This window comes from Papaver somniferum, chromosome 3 (assembly GCF_003573695.1).
Source record: "Papaver somniferum cultivar HN1 chromosome 3, ASM357369v1, whole genome shotgun sequence".
NCBI classification, from domain to species: domain Eukaryota; kingdom Viridiplantae; phylum Streptophyta; class Magnoliopsida; order Ranunculales; family Papaveraceae; genus Papaver; species Papaver somniferum.
Window position 1 is genome coordinate 3,003,444 of NC_039360.1, and position 25,054 is coordinate 3,028,497.

Consider the following 25,054-nt stretch of genomic DNA (forward strand, 5'->3'; position numbering starts at 1 on the left):
TTTGTAATGAATTTTTTTAGAATAATGTTGTCTTGATTACGATTGCAAGTGACACAAACGTCCCAGGAAAACCATGGAACTGTGAGTGTTGCGTGTCGGTAGAGAGCATGGGATGAAACATAACATGGCTGTCGGTTTTATCACTCCCGTGAAAGCTTGAAGTAGTAAACCATGTATTTTATCTAGGAAAGACTTACTCGATTTTTTCGGATCTCTTGACGAAAAATGAATCTTCCGGGTATAAGTCCGAGTTTTGTGGGAAGCACCGCCGTGATTGTGGAAAGTCCCCAGTCCTCCTTGAATCACCTGATAACCGATTCGTTGATCCCTGGGCGTATCTTTTTCTTCTAGCATCTTGGAAGTCCCCAGTCACCTCTTGTCGTGTCATGACTAATAACTGAGTCGCCTGGTAACTGAGTCGTTGATCCCTGAGCGGATCGTTTTCTTCTACCACTTTGACGTCTAGGTTGAAGTATGAGATTGGGAGTTAGAAATCAATATTGTAACCGAGAGATTAATCTCCCACTGTGGTTGCCAATTGTTTACAGGTGAAAACAGTTTCTGCTGGTTTCGGTAATTTCCTGTGTTGTGGGTGAGAAACGAGTCTAAACCCTAAAAAATGTATTGCATGGGAGTACTTTATATTTGAGAGATCAATCTGTATAAATCCGGCCTAAACCAAGAAATGTCCGTTCCAGACTTGCTTCGGTCACAAAGTGGAGGAGAAGGGTTGGTTTTGGGGAGGGAAGCGAAGAGAGTGTTGAGACCAGAATAGTTGATTCTGGAAGAGTAGTTGTTTGACTTGTATCAGAAAGTGAAAGCTAACAGATGGGAAAGCTAACAAGTGATTTTCTGAGTGTTGTATGCTCCTGACTAAAACTTGTTCTTTGGTGGAAATAGGTGAGACCTATTTATACACGTCGCAACGAAACGTACCCTGGTCTCGTAAGAATTGGAAACAGTTTGAGTAAATGGAAGGAAACGGTAATGGGTAACGCCTCGAATTGATGTTTCCATAATGAAGGAAACGTTTCACCATTACTCCTTGTATTTACTAACCGCCTCATTCTTGTGACACTTTCTTGTAACGGGCGTAGTGTACGCCGCACGCTGTAAGCCGTCAAACCAATACCCTAATGAGCATCCTCAAGTTTGTGACATGTGTTGATGTCTCGAGTGTTTTTGTGGAAAACATGTAGCATGTTGCTGTTGTTTGGCAAGTTGAGCATGGGAGACTTGTCGTCTCGGTGGTGACCCTCGACGGTCGAGATTTTGCATCTTGAGAGAAAGGGTAGCCGTTGATTATTGCAACCCTTCGTTTGGTAGCCAGTGGCATGAAAGCATGGACGGAATGTATTTGACATGGATAGCCGTGGACAAGCTAGGATTTTGACATAGTTTAAGCGCGCCCAAGAACTAGGGTTTTTGCATAGTTTGGGCGCGGCCAAAATTAAGGCTTGGCGTTGGGCCAAAGGTTGCCAAGTGTTAGCTGGTGACCTTGGATGGCTAAGATCTGCATCTTAGATGGAAGGGTGGCCGTTGATTATTGCAACCCTTCGTTTCGGAAGCCAACGGCGTGAAGGAAAGGCTGGCATGGTTGGCATGCCTTGGCGCGTAGACGTGGATGACACGGCATGCCATTGACACATGTGGTATGGTTGGCATGCCTTGACGCGGAGATGTGGTTGGCACGGCATGCCATTGGAACATGTGGCGTGGTTGGATGCCTTGGCGCGGAAAGGTTGCATGGCATGCCATTGGCACATGTGGTGCGGCTGGCATGGTTGGCATGCCTTGGCGCGGAGATGTGGTTGGCACGGCATGCTATTGGCACATGTGGTGCGGCTGGCATGGTTGGCATGCCTTGGCGCGGAGATGTGGCTGGCACGCCACGTCATTGGCACATGTGGTGCGGCTGGCATGGTTGGCATGCCTTGGCGCGGAGATGTGGCTGGCACGGCATGCCATTGGCACATGTGGTGCGGCTGGCATGGTTTGCATGCCTTGGAGCGGAGATGTGGCTGGAACGGCATGCCATTGGCACATGTGGTGTGGCTGGCATGGTTGGCATGCCTTGGCGCGGAGATGTGGCTGGCACGGCATGCCATTGGCACATGTGGTGCGGCTGGCATGGTTGGCATGCCTTGGCGCAGAGATGTGGCTGGGAACGGCATGCCATTGGCACATGTGTGTGCGGCTGGCATGGTTTGCATGCCTTGGCGCGGAGATGTGGCTGGCACGGCATGCCATTGGCACATGTGGTGCGGCTGGCATGGTTTGCATGCCTTGGAGCGGAGATGTGGCTGGAACGACATGTCATTGGCACATGTGGTGTGGCTGGCATGGTTGGCATGCCTTGGCGCGGAGATGTGGCTGGCACGGCATGCCATTGGCACATGTGGTGCGGCTGGCATGGTTGGCATGCCTTGGCGCGGAGATGTGGCTGGAACGGCATGCCATTGGCACATGTGGTGCGGCTGGCATGGTTTGCATTCCTTGGCGCGGAGATGTGGCTGGCACGGCATGCCAATGGCATTGTGGTGCGGCTGGCATGGTTGGCATGCCTTGGCGCGGAGATGTGGCTGGCACGCCATTCCTTTGGCACATGTGGTGTGGGAATTAGGGTTTGGCCTATCGAAAACCCTAATTAGCATTAAAAAAAGGCATTGTGGTAATTTTCTCACAGACATATTAAATGGTTCAATAAATGCGCTTAGTGGAGACATTATTATTCAAGTTCTGTGACGTCACTGTCTTACTAGGGTTTTACGATTTTAACCCTAAGCTAAAAACCACCATCAACAGCCACGTGTTTCCTCCAATAGAACTCTGCCACCTCAGCTGACCCATGTTCCTTCGGGAACTTCCCAGACTCAGTACAGTTTGTACCTTCGTTCACCGCTAGCTTTCTCCTACCGGGTCCCGCCACGTCATCTCTCTCCACGTGCTTGGATTATGCGTGTAGATAAGAGATTTGTGCATTTAATGCTGATTAGATATGTTATCTAACTCTGTCCTTTCGCCAGCTGCCTCCTCATAGGCTAGGCTTTGCTTTATCCATCTTGACCGTCGAGGCGCTTCTTCTTGGGGGAAGATAAAGTATATCTACGAAGGCATCTTCTGCTGCTCAGGTTCCTCTGTACAATGAGGGCTATACAGTTATCTTGTATGCGACCGCTGAGATCGTGACACGTGCTCCGCGGAATATTAGTATTCACACTCCTTACTCCAGAAAAAATCTCTTTGGATTTTATTCATATCCTCAATGGTTGTTTTGGGGAGTTTGAATGTACTCATTTGGTAATTTTCCATAGTGGAACTGACATGTTTTATTTGCACTTTTTCCCCAGCTGGTTTATTGTTTTATTGTTCCATCCTTCCATTATCTGTTTCATACTATCACCCAAAGGGTGAAAAGCTTCAACTTTAGATTTATTGGTGAATAACGGACACCCCGTGTATTTGTCTTTAAGATAAATATGACTAACTTGCATTATTTCAGTGATGTCCAACTTGGTTTGAGGGGAAGAATTATTATTAAAAAACACCCCAGACTTTGCTAAGTTTATCATTTGGCCAGAGCAAATGCTAAACTTATCAATTATGCTGAGAATATTTTTAGCCTCGGATTTAGTAGCCTGGCAGAAGATGATGCAATCATCGGCAAAAAGCAAGTGGCTTATAGATGGGGATCTCTTGACAATTTTGATTCCATGGATTATACCTTCACTTTCTGCTTGCATTAGCATTCTAGAGAAGTAATCCATACATATAATGAAGAGATATGGTGATAAGGGATCACCTTGCCTTAGGCCTCTTGTGGGTTTGAAGAACTCACAGGGGACACCATTAAGCAAGATAGCTAAGCTAGTCGTGGATATGCATTGATTAATCCTTGAGCACCATTCCTCAAAAAAACCCATTTTTTTTTTAGTATAGCCAAGAGGAAAGGCCATTCCACTCTGTCAAATGCCTTGTACATGTCAATCTTTGGTCCTATCCATTCTTGCCTATCTCTTTTATTCCTCATGTTATGAATGATCTCATGAGCTACCATGGTATTATCAATTAGGCTGAGAATATTTTTAGCCTCGGATTTGAGCTAGAATTTTGGATATTAACTTGTAAGTGGTGTTACATAGGGAGACTGGTCTAAAGTCTCCTGGAGAAGATGAGAACTGAATTTTTGGGATAAGAGAGATAAAAGTTGAAATCATTTTCTTAAGCATATACCCTGTTTCAAAAAAAATGGACCAATTTTATGAGATCCTTACCAATTGTTTCCCAATTGTCTTGGAAAATTTTGGTGGGAAACCGTTTGGTCCGAGACTCGAGACTCGATAAAGACAGTGCCATATTTGTGATATTATTTAATTTCGGTTTGGGGTTGTTCATGAAATGGTCCGCATTAGCCTTACTTTTCATTGTTTTAAAGATGCACCCTAGCACACTAATCACCATGTATTGGCTAGGAAAAGATTATTGGAACAATATAATCATAAAAGAAGACCTTGTTTGTTATCTTGTCTGACGAAATCAAAATCAATGATTAGATTGCCTTTTTTGGTTAAAATATCTTCCCAACCACATAGCAGCCACTCTTCTTGTTTTTTTGTTGGTCTCTAGAGACAAAGAGAAACAGAACGTGACCAATTGATGGATGCACGTAGAAGTGGATAGTTTCCAAAAAGTGCCCGGCAATTCTCTCAGATCATTTATTTTATTTTATTTTTGAAGCATTGATCATTTATTTTTGGTTGTCAATCATCATAGACTTTGTCATTTTGAGTTTTGTAAAACACATTATTCACCTGGATGATGGTTGAACTGGTTTCAGTCGAGCTAACTCACACACCAAAAAAAAAAATCTCCCTTCGTTGAGTAGTGCTATAGGCGTACCAACTTGCTTGGGCTGTACCATTTCAAAGGTTGTTTTTCTTATGAAACTCGGTACATCTCCGAGTAAAATGGTATTCCTATTAGGGATTTATAACTTTCTTACTGTTTATAAAATTTTCTGTAAATTTAACACTGAAAAGAATGAAAAAAACTTTGTCCAAGCTTTAGAAAATTTCGGTAATGATTATACATACGGAAAATGGGTCATTTGTCCAAATATTTTTAAATCACGGTTCAAATGGACGAGTAAAAATTAGTATGGTTGAAATGGACAAAAAAAAATAACAAGGATGAAACTGGATTCATCCTGGCTTAAACTTAAAAAATAGCAAGGATGAATCCAGTTTCATCCTTGTTATTTTTTTTTGTCCATTTCAACCATACTAATTTTTACTCGTCCATTTGAACCGTGATTAAAAAATAGCAAGGATGAAACTGGATACATCCTGTGTAAATTAAAAATAAGAAAAAGTATTTGAAAATTGGCAGGATGAAACCGGTTACATCCTGGCTATTTTTAAAATTTTGGTCATTTAAACAATATCAAAATAATTTTTGGCCATTTAAACAGTATCAAAATCTAACTGTTCATTTCACCCAGAAATTGTAGATTTTGGTCTTTTTAACCAATTTTGTGTTATACATACTCTGGTCCTATCCTTGTCACGTATTTTGAATCATACAATAATTATTGGGTCACGCAATTTTTTTGATTGTGAAGCATATTTTAGGTTAAAGGGTTGGTTTTGGACCGAGGATATTTTTTTTGTGAATTAGTTAGATTTTGTTTAGGTAATTTAAACCATGTGGTTTGATGGTTTTTATGTTCCTTCCTAGTGCGTAGATGGGATTCAAACCATTGTAATAGCTTAATAGTTTTAATTGAGTGCACTCAGGAGCAGCCTAGGAACCTTTGTACTAACCTATAAAAATACAAATTTAAACATGTCGCAGTATTAATATTTTTTGTTTGATTGTCACGGTATTAATAGCATGTTTGGGTGTGATTTGTTGAAGTAAAAAGGTCAAAAATTAGTTTGTATACATAATTTCAGAACGGTCTCTAAAAGCAAATAAATTAACTTCTTATGAAGCAAAAACATTTTGCTTCTAACTTCTGCATCTGGTATCCAAACAAGCTAGAAAGGTTACAATGTTGACTTTTATATCACGAATCACGTCATTCATTTTGGGTAGGGTCTAAGCCAAGGATAAATTTTGGATTTAGGAACTTTGACTTTGCTAACAAGGTGGATTTTTGTGTCTTTAAGCAAATTTAAAATGGGCCAAATTTTGAGAGAGATTATTTTCGAGTCATTTGACTGATTTTGGTTTACAATGTAATTAGTCACAACAACAATTCTCGAGAACCTAAAAAGACTTGTTGTAACACCCCGTGTTTTTAGTATGACGCATGTTTAAATATGCGCCATGGATTAGGATGAAGCTTCATCCAAAGCTTGCATTGCGCAATAAGATGTACATGTGGTCTAAGGCAAATATTATGCCAAAATGGCACATTGCGTTGGAATATTGGCTAAAGGCCAATAACGTACCAAAATGGTGCATTGTGTTGGGCATGTTAACCGAGGACAATATGGCACCAAGAGGGTATAAGTTGTAATCAACATTGGCTTAGAGCCAATTATGACGCATTAAGGCACATTAGGGAAAAGCTATGTTGGCCAAATTCCAATCTCACGTCGAATGGTGCATTAGGTCAGTTGGGTAGATGTCCTTGAGAAAAGATAGTGCTAACATAGCGCATTTCCATACTATTGTCATAGGGACAATATCGCATCACTGAGTTGCATCAGGTTAGAGTAGGCTGGCTTAGGAAATGTTCAACCATCATGGTCGGACATTGTAATTGGCTTATGGGCCAGAACTGAATGTAAAACAATCATGGCCGGATATTCATACATGGCACCAACATAAATAGTGAAGCAAGCACCTCAAAAGTGGTACTCGGTGAATGTCATTTTCCTCCCCTAATTCAAGTTAAAAAAGTGTTCGTAAGACATATATAGGGGTGGGTAGTTGTTTGAAGGTGCATATGCGTACTATGCGCCAGGTAAACATCATAGCTTAGACGAAAGATCATAAATAATGCTTAGGCCTCATTTTTAGATGTGTAAGCTTTCTAATGGAGCATATTAAGCATGGGTATTATTATGCCATGTGGGCATTCCTTGTTTGAATGAACTAGACGAACTAGGTCATTACTATTATTACTTAGCCATGGCTTTGCAAATTATTGTACCTTCGAGAATGAACTACGGTATATGTTTGATCTCTTTAGAGTATGTAAGGGTACGTGGGTACCGAAATGAGTTTTAGTATTTCCAGTCCCGCATTTTGTCTCTCATATCATCTCATTGAGAGTGATTGCGGCATATCGGCCTCTCATATCACCAGGCTCGGTATCTCAATGTAAGAGATGATTGTGTACAAAGTTTATGAAGAAAGTTGCATTCCATTCCTTGGATGCTCATACTTCCTATCAAGGCGTTCTTCATAGGCATGTTCCAATGGAGTATTGGGCATGTCCTGGAAATTAAATTACATTAATATGTAAGTTAGTGGAGCATGCATAATCCTAAGAAAAGTACGACGTGAGCCTAACTGATGCACCCTTGGAAGGAGCAATACAAATGCATGCCTAAGTTAAGCAAAGAGGTCGAACTAGGCCTACAATGGCCTATGCGCAAGTTCAAGGCATTTATTCTCGAGAGCCAATGATGCATGAAATAATGCATCGGAACTAGCTTCAATGGATTTATACTTTTTAAAGCACTGCTCGGTCGAACTCGCAAGCGTTGCTATCTCAAGCTTGGTTGTCAAGTTTAGTTTATCAAAACTATGGTCTTAATTTCTAGTCTACTTATAGTAGTGTCTCGAATTAGGATAGAATGTGCAGTTGATATTTAGACTTCACGACGTTCATCAATTGAAGACGAAGATCTACTGAGGAGAGCTTAGAGGAATTTCATCAACAAAAGGTATGTGGAGACTAAAACTTATCTATCACTCAGAAGTATATTATATTTTATCTTCTAATGAGACTAAGTCATATAGCTATATAGAATTTTACATTATACACATTTGATATTTCGAGCTGAGTTTATCTCAGTTATCTATTTCTCGAAATATGTGTTGGAAGCTTTTTGCTTTAACTATGTTCATCATTATCCTTGACGAGTTTAGTTGGAAACAATTTATTTGTTGGAAACTAAATATTAACTCAGAAGATGATCATGTGAAATTTCCTTGAAACATCTTACATGATTTGTGTGAGACAATCATTTGATGTCGAATTGGAAAGTTTCGTATTGATCATTTGATCATTTGAAAATTACTTGAAGTTAATAGTTTGTATGAGAAAACTGTTGTCTTCTTCTAAGGATATTTCAATGATTGAAATGGGAGTTTAGAACAATTAACCATGTTTGGATACAACACGGTATGCATACATAGTATGTGAACTGTATTGTTATGATTCAGGTCCGGGAACCTTATTTGCGTACCTAATATGCGAATTGTTTTACCTGTAAAGCTTCGGGAACCTTGTTTGCGTACCTAGTATGCAAACGGTTCTACCTGAGTTGAGTCCGGGACTTCTGTTCGCGTACCTGGTTTGCGAATGGATAGACAAGAACAAGGTCCGGAGCTGTTGTTCGCGTACTTGGTTTGCGAAAAAGTGAAGATCTAAAATCAGTTAAGTATGATTCTCATACTCATGAACTAAACATTTATGAATTAAGGAATGAAATCTTTGCAAATCGTGGCTTAATGTTCATGAATTGATTCTTGTATAAGTACTTTGTACAATTACGAATCAATCCAATTTTGTTTCAATTCGTATTCATATATATTTCTATGAGATAGTGAACAATTGAACAACTCTATGTGAAACAAAATTAGATTTAATTTGATTATATTTTATGATTGACTGATCATCATACTTGATCTAGAAGTGTTAGATGAATATGGTTAAGACAAGAGTGTTCATATGGCTAACTTCGGTTAATTGTTATTGAGCCAATTCAATATACACATTTAGGTATGGTTACCTATATCTAAATGAAGGTATATTCATTTGTGTGTAACAAGCTAACACTATATAACGGTGGAGATTGATTTCTTTATTTTAAAGCAGACTTAGCTTGAATCTTAAATCAGGAGTTTATCTAACATTGAATATTGAATGCTTTGTTACTAAGATATCTTAGCTTTGATTGTAAGCAAACCCTGATTTTAAAGACTATATAAGGGAGAACTCTAGTAACTGGAAAACTTAATTCCGGCATTTTCCTGTGTCCTAGTTGCAAACTAGAGTCAATTCTCCTTTAACCTAAGTTTTTCAAAAACCCTATTAGGTTAACGACTTGAAGACTTCATTTGGGATTCGTGAAGGCAGATCCAATTATTTTCTCTGTAGTTGCGTATTTTGATTTTACTTTTTCTATCGTGTTGAATAATATATTTTCTAAGATTTGCTCGAGATTTATCTCTGATAGGTAAGATATAAAAAGTGGTCACAAAGTTCTTCGTCTCATACTTTGTGATTCCACAGTAACTTATACTACCACCATATAGTTAAGTTATTGTGAGGTGGTTGATATTTCTAGGCTGCTCTTCGGGAGTATAAGACCGGATTATCAATTGGTTCCTGTTCACCTTGATTTATCATAAGACGGAACAAAACTTCATAGGGTACTTCTGTGGGAGACAGACTTATCTATCATAATAGACTTATCTGTGGGAGACAGATTTTTTTTATAAGTCTTCGACTTTGGGTCGTATCAAATCTTAATTGTTGGTGAAATCAGTTAAGGGAATCAAGTGCCCAGAATCTGGAGTGGTTCTAGAGGCGTAAGTAACGCGAGTGTACCTTAATCTGTATGTTACTTGGTAAGGGCTCAACTACATTCCATCCCGAAGTTAACTTGTAGTAGGCTAGTGTCTGTAGAGGCTTAATACAGTGTGGTGTTCAATCTGGACTAGGTCCCGGGGTATTTCTGCATCTGTGGTTTCCTCGTTCACAAAATTTCTGGTGTCTGTTTTATTTCTTTTTCGCATTATATTTCTTATATAATTGAAATATCACATGTGTGCGTAGTTCAATCAATTAATAAATCCGTCCTTGATTGTTGGATAGGAATTGATTGGCACTTGGGCGCATTGGTCTTTGGTATCGTCCAAGTTATTTCTCATATCAATCAGGCTCACAGATTCCTATCTGTTCGATTGCATATTGTATTGAGAAACTGAGATTAAACTCTTTGATATATCTCTTGATTGAGCTCGCTTTTAAGTTGGTTCTCTCGTAATTATATTGGAGTTTGTCCATACAGATTGCCGAACGAATTATGGGTGTGATTGTTATACCCCCGATTTTTCAGTTGGTATCAGAGTAGGCAAACACGCTAAGACCTCATAAGTATGTGTTTGTAGCAATCTGACTATATGGACAGAAGTGCTATCTCTAAAAAGGTTCCGCCAGTGTTTGATGGATATAATTACTTATGGTGAAAATTGTTATGCGTGCCTTTATTCAAGCGCGTGATTTTCAATCATGGGTTCGTGTTATTAATGGCTATGATCCTCCTTTACTTATAGTAAACGGTGTAATTGTTGCAAAGGATATTGGTGAGTATTGAAGACTCATTTGATGATTTTAATCACAAAGTGTCTGAAATTGTTAATGCATCTTTTGCATTGGATAAGACTATTCCTGAAAAGGACATTATGATGAAAATTCTCATATCGCTGCCAGCTAGATACGATTCTAAGAAACATGCCATAGTTGAAGAAAATAACCTTGAAACACTTTCCAGAAATATTATTGTTGGGAAGTTAAAGATATTTGATCATGATCATATATCCAAATCTGGAAAGGATATTGCTTTCAAAGCACAAAAGAACACTAAATTACTTGATAAAAGTAAAAGTGTTGGCAACTCTGTTGATGATTCTATTGAGACTGATTCATCAGATGAAGATCTTTACAACTCTGTCTCTCTGATCACAAGACAGTTTAGAGATCTTATTTTGAAGAGAAGTAAACGTTCCAACAAAGATAAACCTAGATCATCAGTTAAACCTTATGAATGCGCTCCTCTTAAAAATAGGGACACTGTCAACACTGATAATGGGGATATTCCATAGTGATTCAAGTGAAAAGGTTTTGGTCATTTTTCTAATGAGTGTCCAAATCGTAGAAAATATACTGGGAACAGAGGTCTTGCTGCAACTGTTGATGAAATGTCTGATCACTCTGATTCAAATGAAGTTGAAAAATCAAGTGTAGAATTCCTTGGAGAAAATATTAATTTTGATAATTGTAGTAATATGTACATCAATCCTGGAGAAACTTCTTCGACCACTTTGGAGGATAAAATGGATTTTACTTTATCTACTGAAAATTCTATCTTACATGTTTCAAGTACTTCAATTTTTTTAGCAGCATGTTCGGCTAGGGTGCCTGAACCATCCTCAATATTGACATGTTATTATTATACTATTATTAAGGGTCATGAACTCTCTAATTGTTTCAAGTACAAACATAAAGTAAAATTTGTCAATAAACTGCAACGGAGAGAGCAAATCGATTAGAAGACAAGCTCAAACTTATGATGAAGCAGAAACCTTAACTCGTCTCCTTTAATTTCTAAAGAAAAAGTTAGATCTCTGCAGAAAATGACTAGGTCTAAACAACCTATGAAAAAAGGGTGTTGAGAACCTCATACAGGAATCACATGGTGGATAGATTATTGTCCACCCCAACACAGCCTAATTGTGTTGAAGGTGCATCTTGTCTTATGTGCCCGAATTCAAAGAGACAATAGTAATACACAATCGGGTTTTAGGAGCAGATTTTTTTTTTTGTGGTTTTGTTTTCTGAATTTCTGTTGCTCTTTTCATATCCTCAAACGGTATTGAAAAGGTTTTACCTTGTTTAATTATTAAAAGGGGGTTAAAATCGATAATTCTATCCTTATTTGGGTTGTGTGTTGTTCGTACATGAATCCTACTTACTCTGTGTATATGTTTCGTAACCCTACATTCCTGTTTACATCCCTGAAAACTCTTTTTATCAAAATATTGCTTGTGGAGCTAGTTTTTTGTAATTCTTTCACAATCCCATACTTGAATGGAGACTCCAGCATCAAATCTTCTGATGGAAAAGATGTTAAGATGATTTTAAACCATCAATCATGAAGTAAAAAGGTAAATCACATTCTTATACAACTTTGAAGAGAAAGGGGAATAATATGAAGAAACCAAGGGCTAACACCTCAAATCTTCAGAAGCTTTCTGGTGTTCTTGAAGAGTTGAAAGAAACAAGGATGGAGATGCAACAAATAAAGGTTATTTTTTTAATATCTCTTGAAATTCAGAAGGCCCTGGTTCGTCATCATTCAAGAAGGTTTATTGGAATTGACTCATTTCTTCATGAACCTTATGTTCCAGTGTCTGTTGACTACAAGGAGTTCGGGGAAGATAAAAGAATTTTTCAAGAATCTTAATGTGTAGGAAACTTCTTATGAGAATTTATTTTATTCTTATGTTTTAAGAAGGATAACTAGGGTTTGGAATAGCAAATATTACGATTACACGTAGCTACTTCAATGATTTTCATCTTGCAATGTTTTTAGATTTATTTATTTAAATTCTAAGTTATTTGTATTGCAAAAATATTTTATGAGATATGTTGTGTTTATGTCCGTGAACTATGATTATCTCATATGCTCAAAAGATATAAGTCTATTATGTTATCATGCAAATATTGATAAAAGATAGAATAAACTTTTTAAAATTCCGCAGTATTGATCTTTCCCTGATCCACTTTTATGTGAAAGTACAGTATGTCTCCGTAAGTTTTATTATGTTGAGTGTTTCCGATTAAAATTAATCAATAAGGTCTCTTTTCGGCTAATTTATTCAAGTTTATTGGATACAAATCCCCGTGGTTTATTAATGTCCAAAGAAATCCTTCTTTTCTTGTAAAGATAACGTTGTTGTTGTTCTTTCGGGAATGACATATTATGGGGGAAGTTCTTAATTGAACTTATGCTTAATTGTCATATCTTTGTGGGGAGTGCGGTTGTGGAATATTGTAGGGGTTATCTTGTATCTTTATTAACTCCTTGATGAATACACTAAGTTTCGACTATGTAAAATCATAGAAACAAGTTGATATGTTCTCTTTTGGTCGTGAATTATCTCTTTGAGAATTTCATTATAATCCAGTAGTTTTTGTAGCTTTGCCAATTTATATTGACGAAAAGGGGGTGGTAATTCACACTACATATATCTGGTTTACGGATCATTATGTAGGGGGGAGGTTTTCATTGTGAGATGAAGTATTGACTAAGGGGGAGTGATACATACCACCATAGGAATATTTATATTGACCAAATGGCAATGTCGCACCTAATTGTGCATTAGGTCAGTTGGGTAGATGTCCTTGAGAAAATCTAGTGCTAACATAGCAATTTTCATGCTATTATCCTAGGGATAATATTGCATCACTAAGTTGCATCAAGCCAAAGATGGATGGCCTTGGAAATGTTCAACCATCATGATCGGATATTGGAAGCACCTCAAAAGTGGTACTTTGTGCATATCATTTTCCTCCCCTAATTCAAGTTACAAAAATGTCCTTAAGACATATAAATAGGAATGGGTAGTTGGTTGAAGGTGCATATGCGGACTATGCGTCAAGTAAGCTTCATAGCTTAGCCGAAAGAAGATAAAGGATGATTAGACCTTATTTATAGCTGTGTATCCTTACCAATGGATCATATTAAGCATGGGAATTATTATTCCATGCCGCAGACTCAGTAATGCGCCTCCCTTGTGCATTTTGACGGAATGGCCTACACTGTTTAGGCCACAGATTTGCAAACCAGTTGGCTTAAGTTACTATGCCTTCGAGAATAAATTACGGTCTTTGCTTGACCCCTTTACAATAGAGAAGGGTACGTAGGAATCCGCAACGAGTTGCAGCAATGTCAGTCCAGCATTTTGTCGCTCATATCATCTAATTAAGAGATATGAGGCATATTGTCCTCTCATATCTTCTAGCTCGGTATTTCGATGCAAGATATGATTGTGGTCAAACTTGATGAGGACAACTGCATTCCATTCCTTGGATTCTCGACATAGGCATGTACGATTGAGGCATTGGGCATGTCCTGGAAAGTAATCTACATTAATATGAAAGTTAGTGGAGCTTGCGTAAGTCTAAGGAAAATACGGCATGAGCCTGATTGATGCACCCTTGGCAGGAGCAATACAAGTGCATGCCTAAGCTAAGTAAAAAGTGAAATTAGGCCTGCAATGGCCTATCCGCAAATTCAAGGAATATAACTATGCCTAGAAAGGAATCGAGACCCAGTGATGCATGAAATGATGCATCGACACTTGCCTCACAAATTGCTTGAGCTACTGAGATGAATTACAAGTCAGATTTTTCAACAAATATCCATATGTATTGCTTCTAATTTTATGCGCCACCTGTTTCAAAAAGACCGTCCTCTATTCCATTTTCTTCTATTTCAAAATTGTGTTCAGCTTCTGTTTATAGTCATATTTTTTCAATGAGCTCTCCAGTGTACCCTTAAATTTTTTATATTTATTTTTTTTAACTAGGAAAATAAATTCAATTGATGAAGACTTAATGAACAATATCAAAGAAAATTATATAATCAAGAAAACAAATATATCCATCATTTATTTTAAGAAAAATAGATTTCGCTCCCAAAATTAAATACCTTACGAAGTTTATACTCCATAAATTTGATATTTTTTAATTTTCTATATTTCGTATTTATAAATCCTCCTAACAATTTTAAATAATTTTTATTACTATATTACTAACATTTTCATTAAAATAAAATAGGTAAGTAACTAAAAATGGTCAAGTAAAATATTATGGTCTTCTTAATATTCTGACAAAATCAAAGCGAAAGGTCTTTTTGAAACGGAGGATGCACTATACATGAATTTTTATGAAACCTAAATTTAGTACCTAACATATTTCAAAACTCGGCCTTAAATTTTTATGAAACCTAAATTTTGTTTTAATCAAACATATTTTAAAACCCCGCCTTTAAAACTTGTAGAGGAGTATCATCTTGTTATCCCATTATGTACTATGCATCTAATATTCCAACTTGGGGCCAATTGTCTTCACTTCAAAATTATAGCTTATACATTAATATGGCACGTAGCATGTTAGCCACATTCAACTGACCATACGATGTACGTAAAGTGCCCAATCTCTCGTGCACGAATGATCATATCTCAAACTTCCGTTGGACTTAAAGTTTAGTTCACTTTACTTGCCTCCCAAAGAAGTAAATATTATTTGAAATCAACACTTTTCCACCAAAAGTGTAGCAAAATTTTGTGTATTAGCAAAGAGTTTACTTTGGTTAAAAGTGATTAGAGTTAGATGGGAGTTTTCTTGGCTGATAGCTTGAGACATGGACTAGTCCGACCTCCTCCTCCTAACTTTACGTTGGGAAATATAAAAGTCAATGGCGACATGTTGACTCAATTACAAGCCACTTTTCTACTTGTAAGATGGGACCACAATCTAAAGAGTATAATATCAAACTAAGATCGTACCATCCGTAGTTATCCCCATTCTCTAGTCATGCGGATAACTTCAGCACGATGGGATTTCATATTTCAATGACTTCATATTTTCCAAATCCATAATTCCATAAAGCTAGAAAAACAAGAAAATAACATAAAAATAAAAATCTTTGTAATACAAACTTTTTGATAACCACAAAATATCTAACCAATTTAGTTGTGAGAAAGGTTTATGCTCACTGGCGTTTGGATACCAATTAAAAAGAAAAATGGGTTACTTGTCCGAATATTTTTAAAACACGGTTTTAATGGACGAGTAAAAATTAATATGGGAGAGATGGACAAAAAAGGAAAAAAGAAGAATAAAACTCGATTCATCCTGGCTTAAACTTAAAAAAAAAACGAAGAGAAAACTGGATGCATCATAATGTAAATTAAAAATAAGAAAAATTATTTGAAAACACAAAATTGGTTTAAAATACCAAAATCTACAATTTCTGGATGAAGTGGACAGTTGGATTTTGATACTGTTTAAATGGCTAAAAATTATTTTAATACTGTTTAAATGGCCAAAAATTTCAATTTGGAAAGAGAGAAATTGTCGTATTTTTGAGAAAAAATACACTTACAAGACTGATGGGGAACTGGTTGACAATGCTAAACATCTAATTATTTCTTGGGTGGTAGCAGCAGGGCATAGAGTCCATCCGACGTTTGCTTACTCAATCTGTAACTGGGATACAGTCTTCTACTAATGTTTTAGTTTCTTTGTTTTGCCTTCTGTTTTTTCTACCACTGGTAGAACCTTTGCTTTGTACATTATTTTCTCTTAATAAAACTTTCTCCTTCTGATCAAAAAAAAAATGGCCAAAAATTTAAAAATAGCCAGTTACAGGTTTCATCTTGCCAATTTTTAAATATTTTTTCTTACTTTTTCTTATTTTTAATTTACACAGGATGTATCAAGTTTCATCGTTGCTATCTTTTAAGTTTAAGCCAGGATGAATCCAGTTTCATCCTTGCTATTTTTTTTGTCCATTTCACCCATATTAATTTTTACTCGTCCATTTGAACCGTGATTTAAAAATATTTGGATAAATGACCCATTTTCCGATTTGAATATGGGTAGGATGAAATTATTTACATCCTGACTATTTTTACACTTTCGTCCATTTAAACAATATCAAATTTTACATATCCTTTTCAGAGATTGTTGATTTTCGTCTTTTTAACCAATTTTGTGTTAAAACATTCGGAAAATGGGTCATTTGTCCAAATATTTTTAGATCACGATTCAAATGGACGAGTAAAAAATAGTTTGAGTGAAATGGACAAAAAGAAATTAGCAAGGATGAAACTGGATTCATCATAGCTTAAATTTAAAAAATAGCAAGGATAAAACTGGATACATCCTGTGTAAATTAAAAATAAGAAAAAATATTTGGAAATGGGCATGATGAAACTGTTTACATCCTGCCTTTTTTTTACATTTTTATCCATTTAAACAATATCAAAATCTAACCGTCCTTTTCATCCAGAAATTATAGTCTTTTTAATCAATTTTGTGTAAAACATTTTATTTTGATCTTTGGAAATAAAAATAAAATAAAATTAGTTTCGGTACACAATTCAGGAGAGCAAAAATGCATGCTATCTGTTACGACATCTGCCAACCGGTTACGTGCCCACATACGCTAGCGAATCGAGTTCAACACAGAGATCTCAACACCTCAGAAACAGGTGTTTTTTTATTTATTTATTTTGGCTAGTAAAACATTGTGCCATATCACTACTAAAAATAGGTTCCTAATTTATTTATTCAAACAACTTCCTCCTCCCCACCCAATTAGACCGGGAATGATAATTTGACTTAATCATTTGTCACCAAATGAATAGGGTCATGTTAAGCGTATTTATGTAATATAATACCAAATTTAATGCCAATTAATTAACAAATAATCAAAAATATAATTATTTGTTTCCCATCATAAAAGGCTAGATGCACCTTTCCCGGATACTTGCAAGAGTATCAATCTCTCTTCAACACACCATTTCTTCTTCTACTTAAACACTTTTTTTTCTTCTCCTTCTTCTTCAACCAAAACTCATCTCTCTGTTTCTCAAAATAACAAACATGGGTTCTGAATTGTTCTACAGAGGTCATGATGATGAAGATGAAACTCAACAACAGAAATCAGATGTTGTTTACACACCAAAACCAAACAAACCGTTGCTACTCATAACGCGTCCAATCCGTTACGTTCTCCGCGAACAAAGATTAATCTTCGTGTTCATCGGTATCGCCATCGCCACTTTGATCTTCGCTTTGTTACCTTCTTCTTCGTCCCCATCGCCTTATACCAAATTCGAAAACGATAACGCATTGATTGCCAACACTTATTTCCCGAGTTCGGAGTCAAATCGAATACTGTCACAAAAGAGCAACGTTTATCATGAAAACCGTGGCGGTATGGGTCTGATCAGTGCAGGTGGTAAAATCCCATTAGGATTGAAGAGAAAAGGGTTGAGAATTGTTGTCACCGGAGGTGCTGGATTTGTTGGTAGTCATTTAGTTGATCGTTTGATAAACCGAGGAGATAGCGTCATCGTCGTTGACAATTTCTTTACAGGGAGGAAAGAAAATGTGATGCATCATTTAGGAAACCCAAGATTTGAATTGATAAGACATGATGTGGTTGAACCTTTGTTGTTAGAAGTTGATCAGATTTATCATCTTGCTTGTCCTGCTTCTCCTGTTCATTACAAGTTCAACCCTGTTAAGACAATCAAGACTAATGTGGTTGGTACTCTGAATATGCTTGGATTAGCTAAAAGAATTGGTGCTAGATTTTTGTTAACAAGTACCAGTGAAGTTTATGGTGATCCTCTTCAACACCCACAGGTCGAAACCTACTGGGGTAACGTTAATCCTATCGGTAAGTCTTCTCTCTTCGTTCTAATCAGATTTTTTTTTTCTTTTTCTGCTTCATGTATTGTCGTGCTTTTGTTTTTTGTGTGGGTTTTTGGGCCTGAATCTGACAAACACAAATGTGGTGGTTGTAACTTGTGAAATCTGACACTCATGATTTGCAACACTTGGTGGTTTGTAGGTGTGAGGAGTTGTTATGATGAAGGAAAACGTACTGCTGAAACGTTGACAATGGATTACCATAGAGGTGCTGGTGTTGAGGTAAATATCTCGTTTTCTGGTGTTGTCGTGCAATGTGCACTGTGCGTGCATTTACTCTTTTGGGTTGACAATACAGGTGAGGATTGCTAGGATCTTTAACACATATGGACCTCGTATGGGTATCGACGACGGCCGGGTCGTTAGTAACTTCGTCGCTCAGGCATTGAGGAAGGAACCAATGACAGTATATGGAGATGGAAAACAGACCAGGAGTTTTCAATATGTTTCGGATCTGGTAATAATAATTAACATTAAATTTTTATATCTTGTATATAGTTAATTATGGATTATATTAGTAATTTAAGTTGATAATTATAATGTTTGATTTCGGGAAAGTTCTCAAAAAATGACAGTAATGAATGAAACCCCCTTTGAATCTTTCAAGATTGACGGAAATGAGGGGTTTTCATGACTTGGTCCATCCATGGGGATTAGGATTCTCATTTTGGAACTTGGACTCTTGGAAAAAACAAGAGCCACGTTATGGTTTAAGACAAAAACACGAGAGGGCATGGGGGTCAACGGCGAGGGTTCCGATGATCTTCTCATACCTGATTATTTTTCAAATACGGTGCACTACTAGATTATTGAAGATTTAATAACCTGTAGCCATCCTTACGATGTGAGATATGCAAAGAGGTGGCTGCAGGGAGGCCATCCGGACATGCTAAATGAATGAGACACGCGTTGAGTCGTGGTTGGAGTCTAAATTTTATTTTATTTTTTTTGACATTTCAATGATAATGAAACAGGTTGAGGGTCTTATGAGATTGATGGAAGGAGAACATGTGGGTCCATTCAATCTTGGAAACCCTGGTGAATTCACTATGATGGAACTTGCCCAGGTATATACACATATGACGGCACTCTTAAAATATTGAGCAGGTTAACTGGAAGCCGATTAATTTGAATGTTGATGATTGACTGATTGATACTTTTGAAATTTGTAGGTGGTGCAAGAAACAATTGATCCAAATGCAAAGATCGAGTACAGGCCAAACACAGAAGATGACCCACACAAGAGGAAACCAGACATCTCTAAAGCTAAAGAACTACTTGGATGGGAACCAGCAGTGTCTCTTCGCAAGGGTCTTCCTCTTATGGTCTCCGACTTCCGTCAGAGAATCTTCGGCGATCACAAGGATAGTGCTGACTTATCCATGGCTACAACAACCTCCTAGAGAAACCAAAAACGGAGAAATAACAGCATTAGAAAAGAGAGAGGTGATAGTGTTAGGTAGTACAACGAAAGCAGCATTTTCCCATATTCCCCTCACTGTGGACTGGTTTCATCTTTCATTTCAAGAGTTGATATGTTGTAATTTTTTTTACTTCCTGGCTCATGTTTTCTTTTCGTTTAATATCATAACATAGAACAGCAAGATTGTCACATTTTGCTAATCATCATAATATACATCGGACTCTGTCCAAGTTTTTACAGAAGTTTTTTTTAATAGCAAAAAACTATAAGTGGGATACACAGCACAGATCACAGTATTTAAAGAGACCAGGAACTAGCTGACAGTTCCATTACCAAGCACCCGAACAGGATAGTGAGCATTCACCTGAATATTAGTCGGACATCTTTAAAGTCTGCAGCAGCCAGGTGAAGTGTTACACCATGGCTAGCACTGCAAGTTTTTAGAGAGAAATAACTAGCAAGAGGGAAGGATGGTCATTGATTTGGAAAATATAGAGAAGTTGTACAGGTGATGATATTCAGTTACATATTTCCCTCTAATTACTACAAAGCAAAATCAGATGATTAAAATCCGGTATTTCCTAGTTCAAGTTCACAAAACAAGTGATTGACAGCCTCTTATACGCCTATAGTTGTTCTTTTCTCTCCACAGCTAAGTACTTCTCCTGCATAGTTATTATAAGCAGCAACATCACTTGGGATTCCTAAGAACAATAATAACAGAGTCTCCTCGAAGGAACATCTTGCTGATGAACCTGTCCTTGTTCACAGGAAGCGCTTTCTTCTTGCCTTTCCCTGTTTTAGGTACCTAAATGCAAAAACGAAAGCATTTAGTAGAGGTACACTTCGGAAATAGGAACACTTCGGAACACTTCGGAATGGAAATAGGAACACTTCGGAAAAAAAAAAACAATACAGACCTCTGTCCACATCTCGCGAACATTTTCAAGAACCATGTTGCAATGACGGTCAAATGCTCTCACGCGGCCGAGAAGCTTTCGGTTGTTGCGGCAATTTATTAGCACCTGAGGAATGGCATCATCAGAAAGATGAGAAAACATGGAAAACAAATAAATAAAAGCAATGTTTACAAAACTAGACACAGCCCTTGAACTTGGTTATATATCAATGAACAAAACCGGTAAGTATCAGGTTGGCATTAGATTAACTTTTCATATACTTAGCCGATAAACAAAGTCGGGATATACTACATATAGGAAGGAGAAAATATGACAAGGAATAATCATTCGTGTACACGGACAAACTTGTCAGCGACTATTCTTTGAAGTGCAATTCATATCCATAATCTTTCAACCAAATATGAAAGTTTTATGATAATTTTCTGTTCAACCAAATTTGCCTAAACAAATCTTACCTGAGTGTTGTTTTTCACACTCATCATCAGAACAGAAAGGGGTCCGGTGTTGAATTCCTCTTCCTCAGTCTTGCCACCCTGCCAACAGAGATTGGTTAGTCAAATGCATACAAATGTTCCTCAACGCAAAACATTAATCGACTGATTAAGAAAGTTAAACTACTCGGTAAACAGACAGACATTCTCGTATAAGTAGATGCACAATCATAGAAGATGCTCAGTTCAAAAATGGTTATAGGAAAACATCACCGTCACCTAATTCTGCCACACATCCATTTAAGCATGCATGGGGGGAAAATCAATTTCTGTAAGTTTCAACTACATCAATTAATATTTTACATGTGAGACTCCATGTTGTTTTCTGATGCAGTTAAATGCTCCACACATATGCACTTGTTCAGTAAGTCCTCACAATGCCTTTATAAGATTTTATTGCATAAAATTTCATCATATTATCCAACCTACTTCAGGTGTAATGAATCTTTACGGTCTCGTCAAAAGTGCAATTTAGTATTCCTCCTTTCTAGTCTCATCAACCGGAAAAACAAATACTGGTTCGCCCTTAACAAGAGCAAAAAGACATAGGATTTAGAATTTAACTTCTGATCACGATATCTTAGTGTAAAAAACCTTTAAAACCAGCTTATAATGGTCTCAAATGACACCGTTAACGTCGATATCACGAGATAATTAAAAATAATGCTAGCAATGCACGATGGAACTAGTCAAGAAAAGTTATTACACAAAAACAAACAAGATTTATTTATTCTATTGTGTTCATCATAAATAAGATCATTAAATACTAGACGGAGTTTGACCAAGAAAAAGTAGAAAACTCTTCTCCCAGACAAAGTTCAGAAATACAATATGCCGACTATGGAAATCATATCTTTCCCTGATTATATATGGGAGAAGAAACTGTATTAACCCTTTTTATTTTTATCATTATCAATTCAAGGTAGACAGAAGTAGTATCTTTGTATTTCATCATTAAACAGAAAAAAGACCTCTTAACTCTATGAAGTGAGTGCAAGAAGTTGAACAATCAAACGAAACACTGACCTAAATCAAACATACAAGCCAAATGAAACCAAACTGATGAGACATAATAGCTTGGACCAAATCAATAGGGCTAAACATTTTCAACTAGATAGTATTATATGAACCTAGACGGAACAACTGCTCAGTAAAATTGCCACCCAATTGAGAAGTGAGCATATTAATACAGATTATTGCCATGAAAAACAGCACATGGCGTTGACCTCAGAAGCAAAAACAATACCATGAACGACAAGAAAACAGTTAATGCTAGAATAAAGTTTTAGCTATATTATAAGAAATCCCTACCATCTTAATGTCCCCGCTTGGGTTACAAGCTCACACTACCGAGCTCGACTTTTACTTTCTAGGCACCATCCAGTCATCACATCTTTACAATGTGCATTATCGATTTATGGTCTAAAACTGGAAAAATTAATAAAAAAACTTTAAGCTTTTGTCTCTATCACAACTGGGAACATTTCCCAATCATCTAAAAAATGGCATTGATGAGCTGTATGCCATTCAGGGATTTTATCCTCAGTAGACTAAGCCCAAAGTTTTCTACTAAAAATGCCATCAATGAACCATGGGAACCTAAGCCAACAATTCTCAAATTGCCACGAACCCACATCAATTTATGCAACAACTAACCATACGTCAATCAAAATTTTAACAAGGCATGTAACAGCAGCTAGACATACTCCAAAAAAGACAGAACACAAGCAACACAAAACATAAAACCATCAAGAATAGGTTTAATTAAAAGTACTAAAATTCATAGAGAAGTAAAAAGATAACTCACATTAGTATCCTCTTCCATAGGCCGACTGCAAAGAAGAAAACAAAACCAACATTAGCAACGAAACAACAAAGAAACTGAAATTTCTAACTTGTAACCACTACAGAGAGAGACCTAATATTTCTTGACAACCAAAAACAAAAATAAACCAAGGAAATCTACTAAAACCTAGTTTTAACCTAGTCCGCCCAGTTTTGACCAAACGATACTGAAAAAATCAAATTACCCCCAAATCAAAATCTCACATAAACAAAATGAACAATGCCATAGAAAAGGAGAGAAACATACCTCATGTTGAAGTAAGATGAGATGAAATCAGAACAACTTTCTAGGGTTTATTTCTCTAACCTAAAAACAAAAACATATATTAAAAAAAAATCAGTGGTTAGAAGAAGCAATTACAACAAACAAACAATGAATCAGATCATCAGAGAAACGGAAGAAAGAAACCTGACGGAATGTTGAGGTTTTAGGGTTTTTGCTTCTACTCCCGACTCCAACTTTCTTTTCGCTTCTTCGCACTCGAAAGAGAGAACTGGACCGAGTGAGACTTTATATATATATGACTTTATGGGCCTCTTAATAGGCTTCGTGATCCAATTCCACTACTAAGAGGCCCTGAGGTCCTCTGGAGTCATCGGCGGCAGTACGTTTTATGCATTACAGTATGACACCCGTACCGGCGCAAACCATAATTCTAGGGGCTTAGATACCCCGAATTGAGACAAGGGTATAATAGGGATTACATTTTTTGTGACCTTAAGAGGCCCATGTATGTGATTTGCCTTCTTCTTATTGCGTCGATGACACTGTCCCCTTCTATGTACTCCTTGGTAGTCACTTATTTTGACGCAGTTAAGAAGCAAATTCTTGTCCAAATCAGGGGAGGACCTATCACTGAGATAAAGGGGGTTTTAGCCCGGGTAGCCTTCCCAGTCTACAAGCCAAAAAAAATAAAAAATTCTAGTCGGCAAGGCATCTAGCCCGGGCCTTACAAGGAAATTTATCCTTCTTGGGTCCGTCCCTGGTCCAAATTACTTTATCTACAAGTGATTCTGTTTTGTGGCAATGTAATCAGATCAAACATGCTCAAGATTATCGTTTGGTCATTCCTATCAGTGGGTTAGATCAATGCCTCGGGCCTGGACATTTCAGGGTTGTTGTTTGTTATCACCTTGGTTTTGTGGAAGATGGTTTGTGCTCTTGTTATAATAGACATATGGATATTTTTGGTGTTCATACGCTTCATTGCGCTAATGACGTTGGGCTTAAGTTTCGTGATGACTTAGTTTGTGATATCATTGCGGATATTTGTTACAAGGCTGGTGTTCCTGCACGCAAAGAAGTTGCTTTGGGTTTTTCGTCAGTTGATAACAAGGATTTACGCCCAGCAGACATCCTTGTCCTTAACTGGGAAAATGGTCAAGACGTGTGTATTGATGTTACGGGTGTGTCTCCTTTCACTGGTGATGGATTTCGTGCTTTCATCCCTGGTCGGGCCATTTTGAAAGCTATTTCGCGAATGCGTTCTAAATACTTGAATGAATGTGTTACGCATGGTTATAATTTGGGTGTTTTAGCTTTCACTACTTTAGGGGAGCTTAGCGAAGATACTGTATGTTTTTTCAAGCGTCTAAAAAAATTTCTTAGTTAATAATGATGCTGGTTGTGGTCTTGGTAGCTTTATTTTTCATAAATTAGGCATTGTTATTTAAAAGAATGTTGGTGCCCAACTTGTTGCTCGGCTGCAAACCAAAAACCCTGGTATGTAATTTTTTTATTTTTATATTGATTATTATTACTTTATAAATTGTATAAATTAATTATTTTAATTACCAAAGAGTATTATTACAAGAAACTAGTTGGAAGCTTAACAAGCTAAGTTCCAACAGCGTACTACTACATTAATTGACATGTTGTCGTGTTAGCCTATCAGCG

General features: G+C 37.2%; 2 protein-coding genes across 2 annotated transcripts; one reads left to right on the forward strand and one right to left on the reverse strand.

Annotated features, from left to right (window-relative positions):
* The first annotated feature begins 17,522 nt into the window (after window positions 1-17,522).
* LOC113355153 (UDP-glucuronic acid decarboxylase 2-like) lies at window positions 17,523-20,143 on the forward strand. Its single transcript, XM_026597936.1, has 5 exons — window positions 17,523-18,446; window positions 18,621-18,700; window positions 18,777-18,935; window positions 19,453-19,545; window positions 19,651-20,143. Exons 1-5 carry the CDS (start codon window positions 17,645-17,647, stop codon window positions 19,879-19,881), a joined length of 1,365 nt encoding a protein of 454 aa, XP_026453721.1. The 5' UTR covers window positions 17,523-17,644; the 3' UTR covers window positions 19,882-20,143.
* A 209-nt stretch (window positions 20,144-20,352) lies between these two features.
* On the reverse strand, window positions 20,353-23,676 carry LOC113355154 (small nuclear ribonucleoprotein Sm D2-like). Its single transcript, XM_026597937.1, has 6 exons — window positions 23,567-23,676; window positions 23,405-23,464; window positions 23,120-23,144; window positions 21,277-21,354; window positions 20,822-20,926; window positions 20,353-20,709 (listed from the first exon to the last, which is right to left on the reverse strand). The coding sequence occupies exons 2-6, from the start codon at window positions 23,407-23,409 to the stop codon at window positions 20,593-20,595; spliced, it is 330 nt and encodes a 109-aa protein (XP_026453722.1). The 5' UTR covers window positions 23,410-23,464; window positions 23,567-23,676; the 3' UTR covers window positions 20,353-20,592.
* Window positions 23,677-25,054: the final 1,378 nt, after the last annotated feature.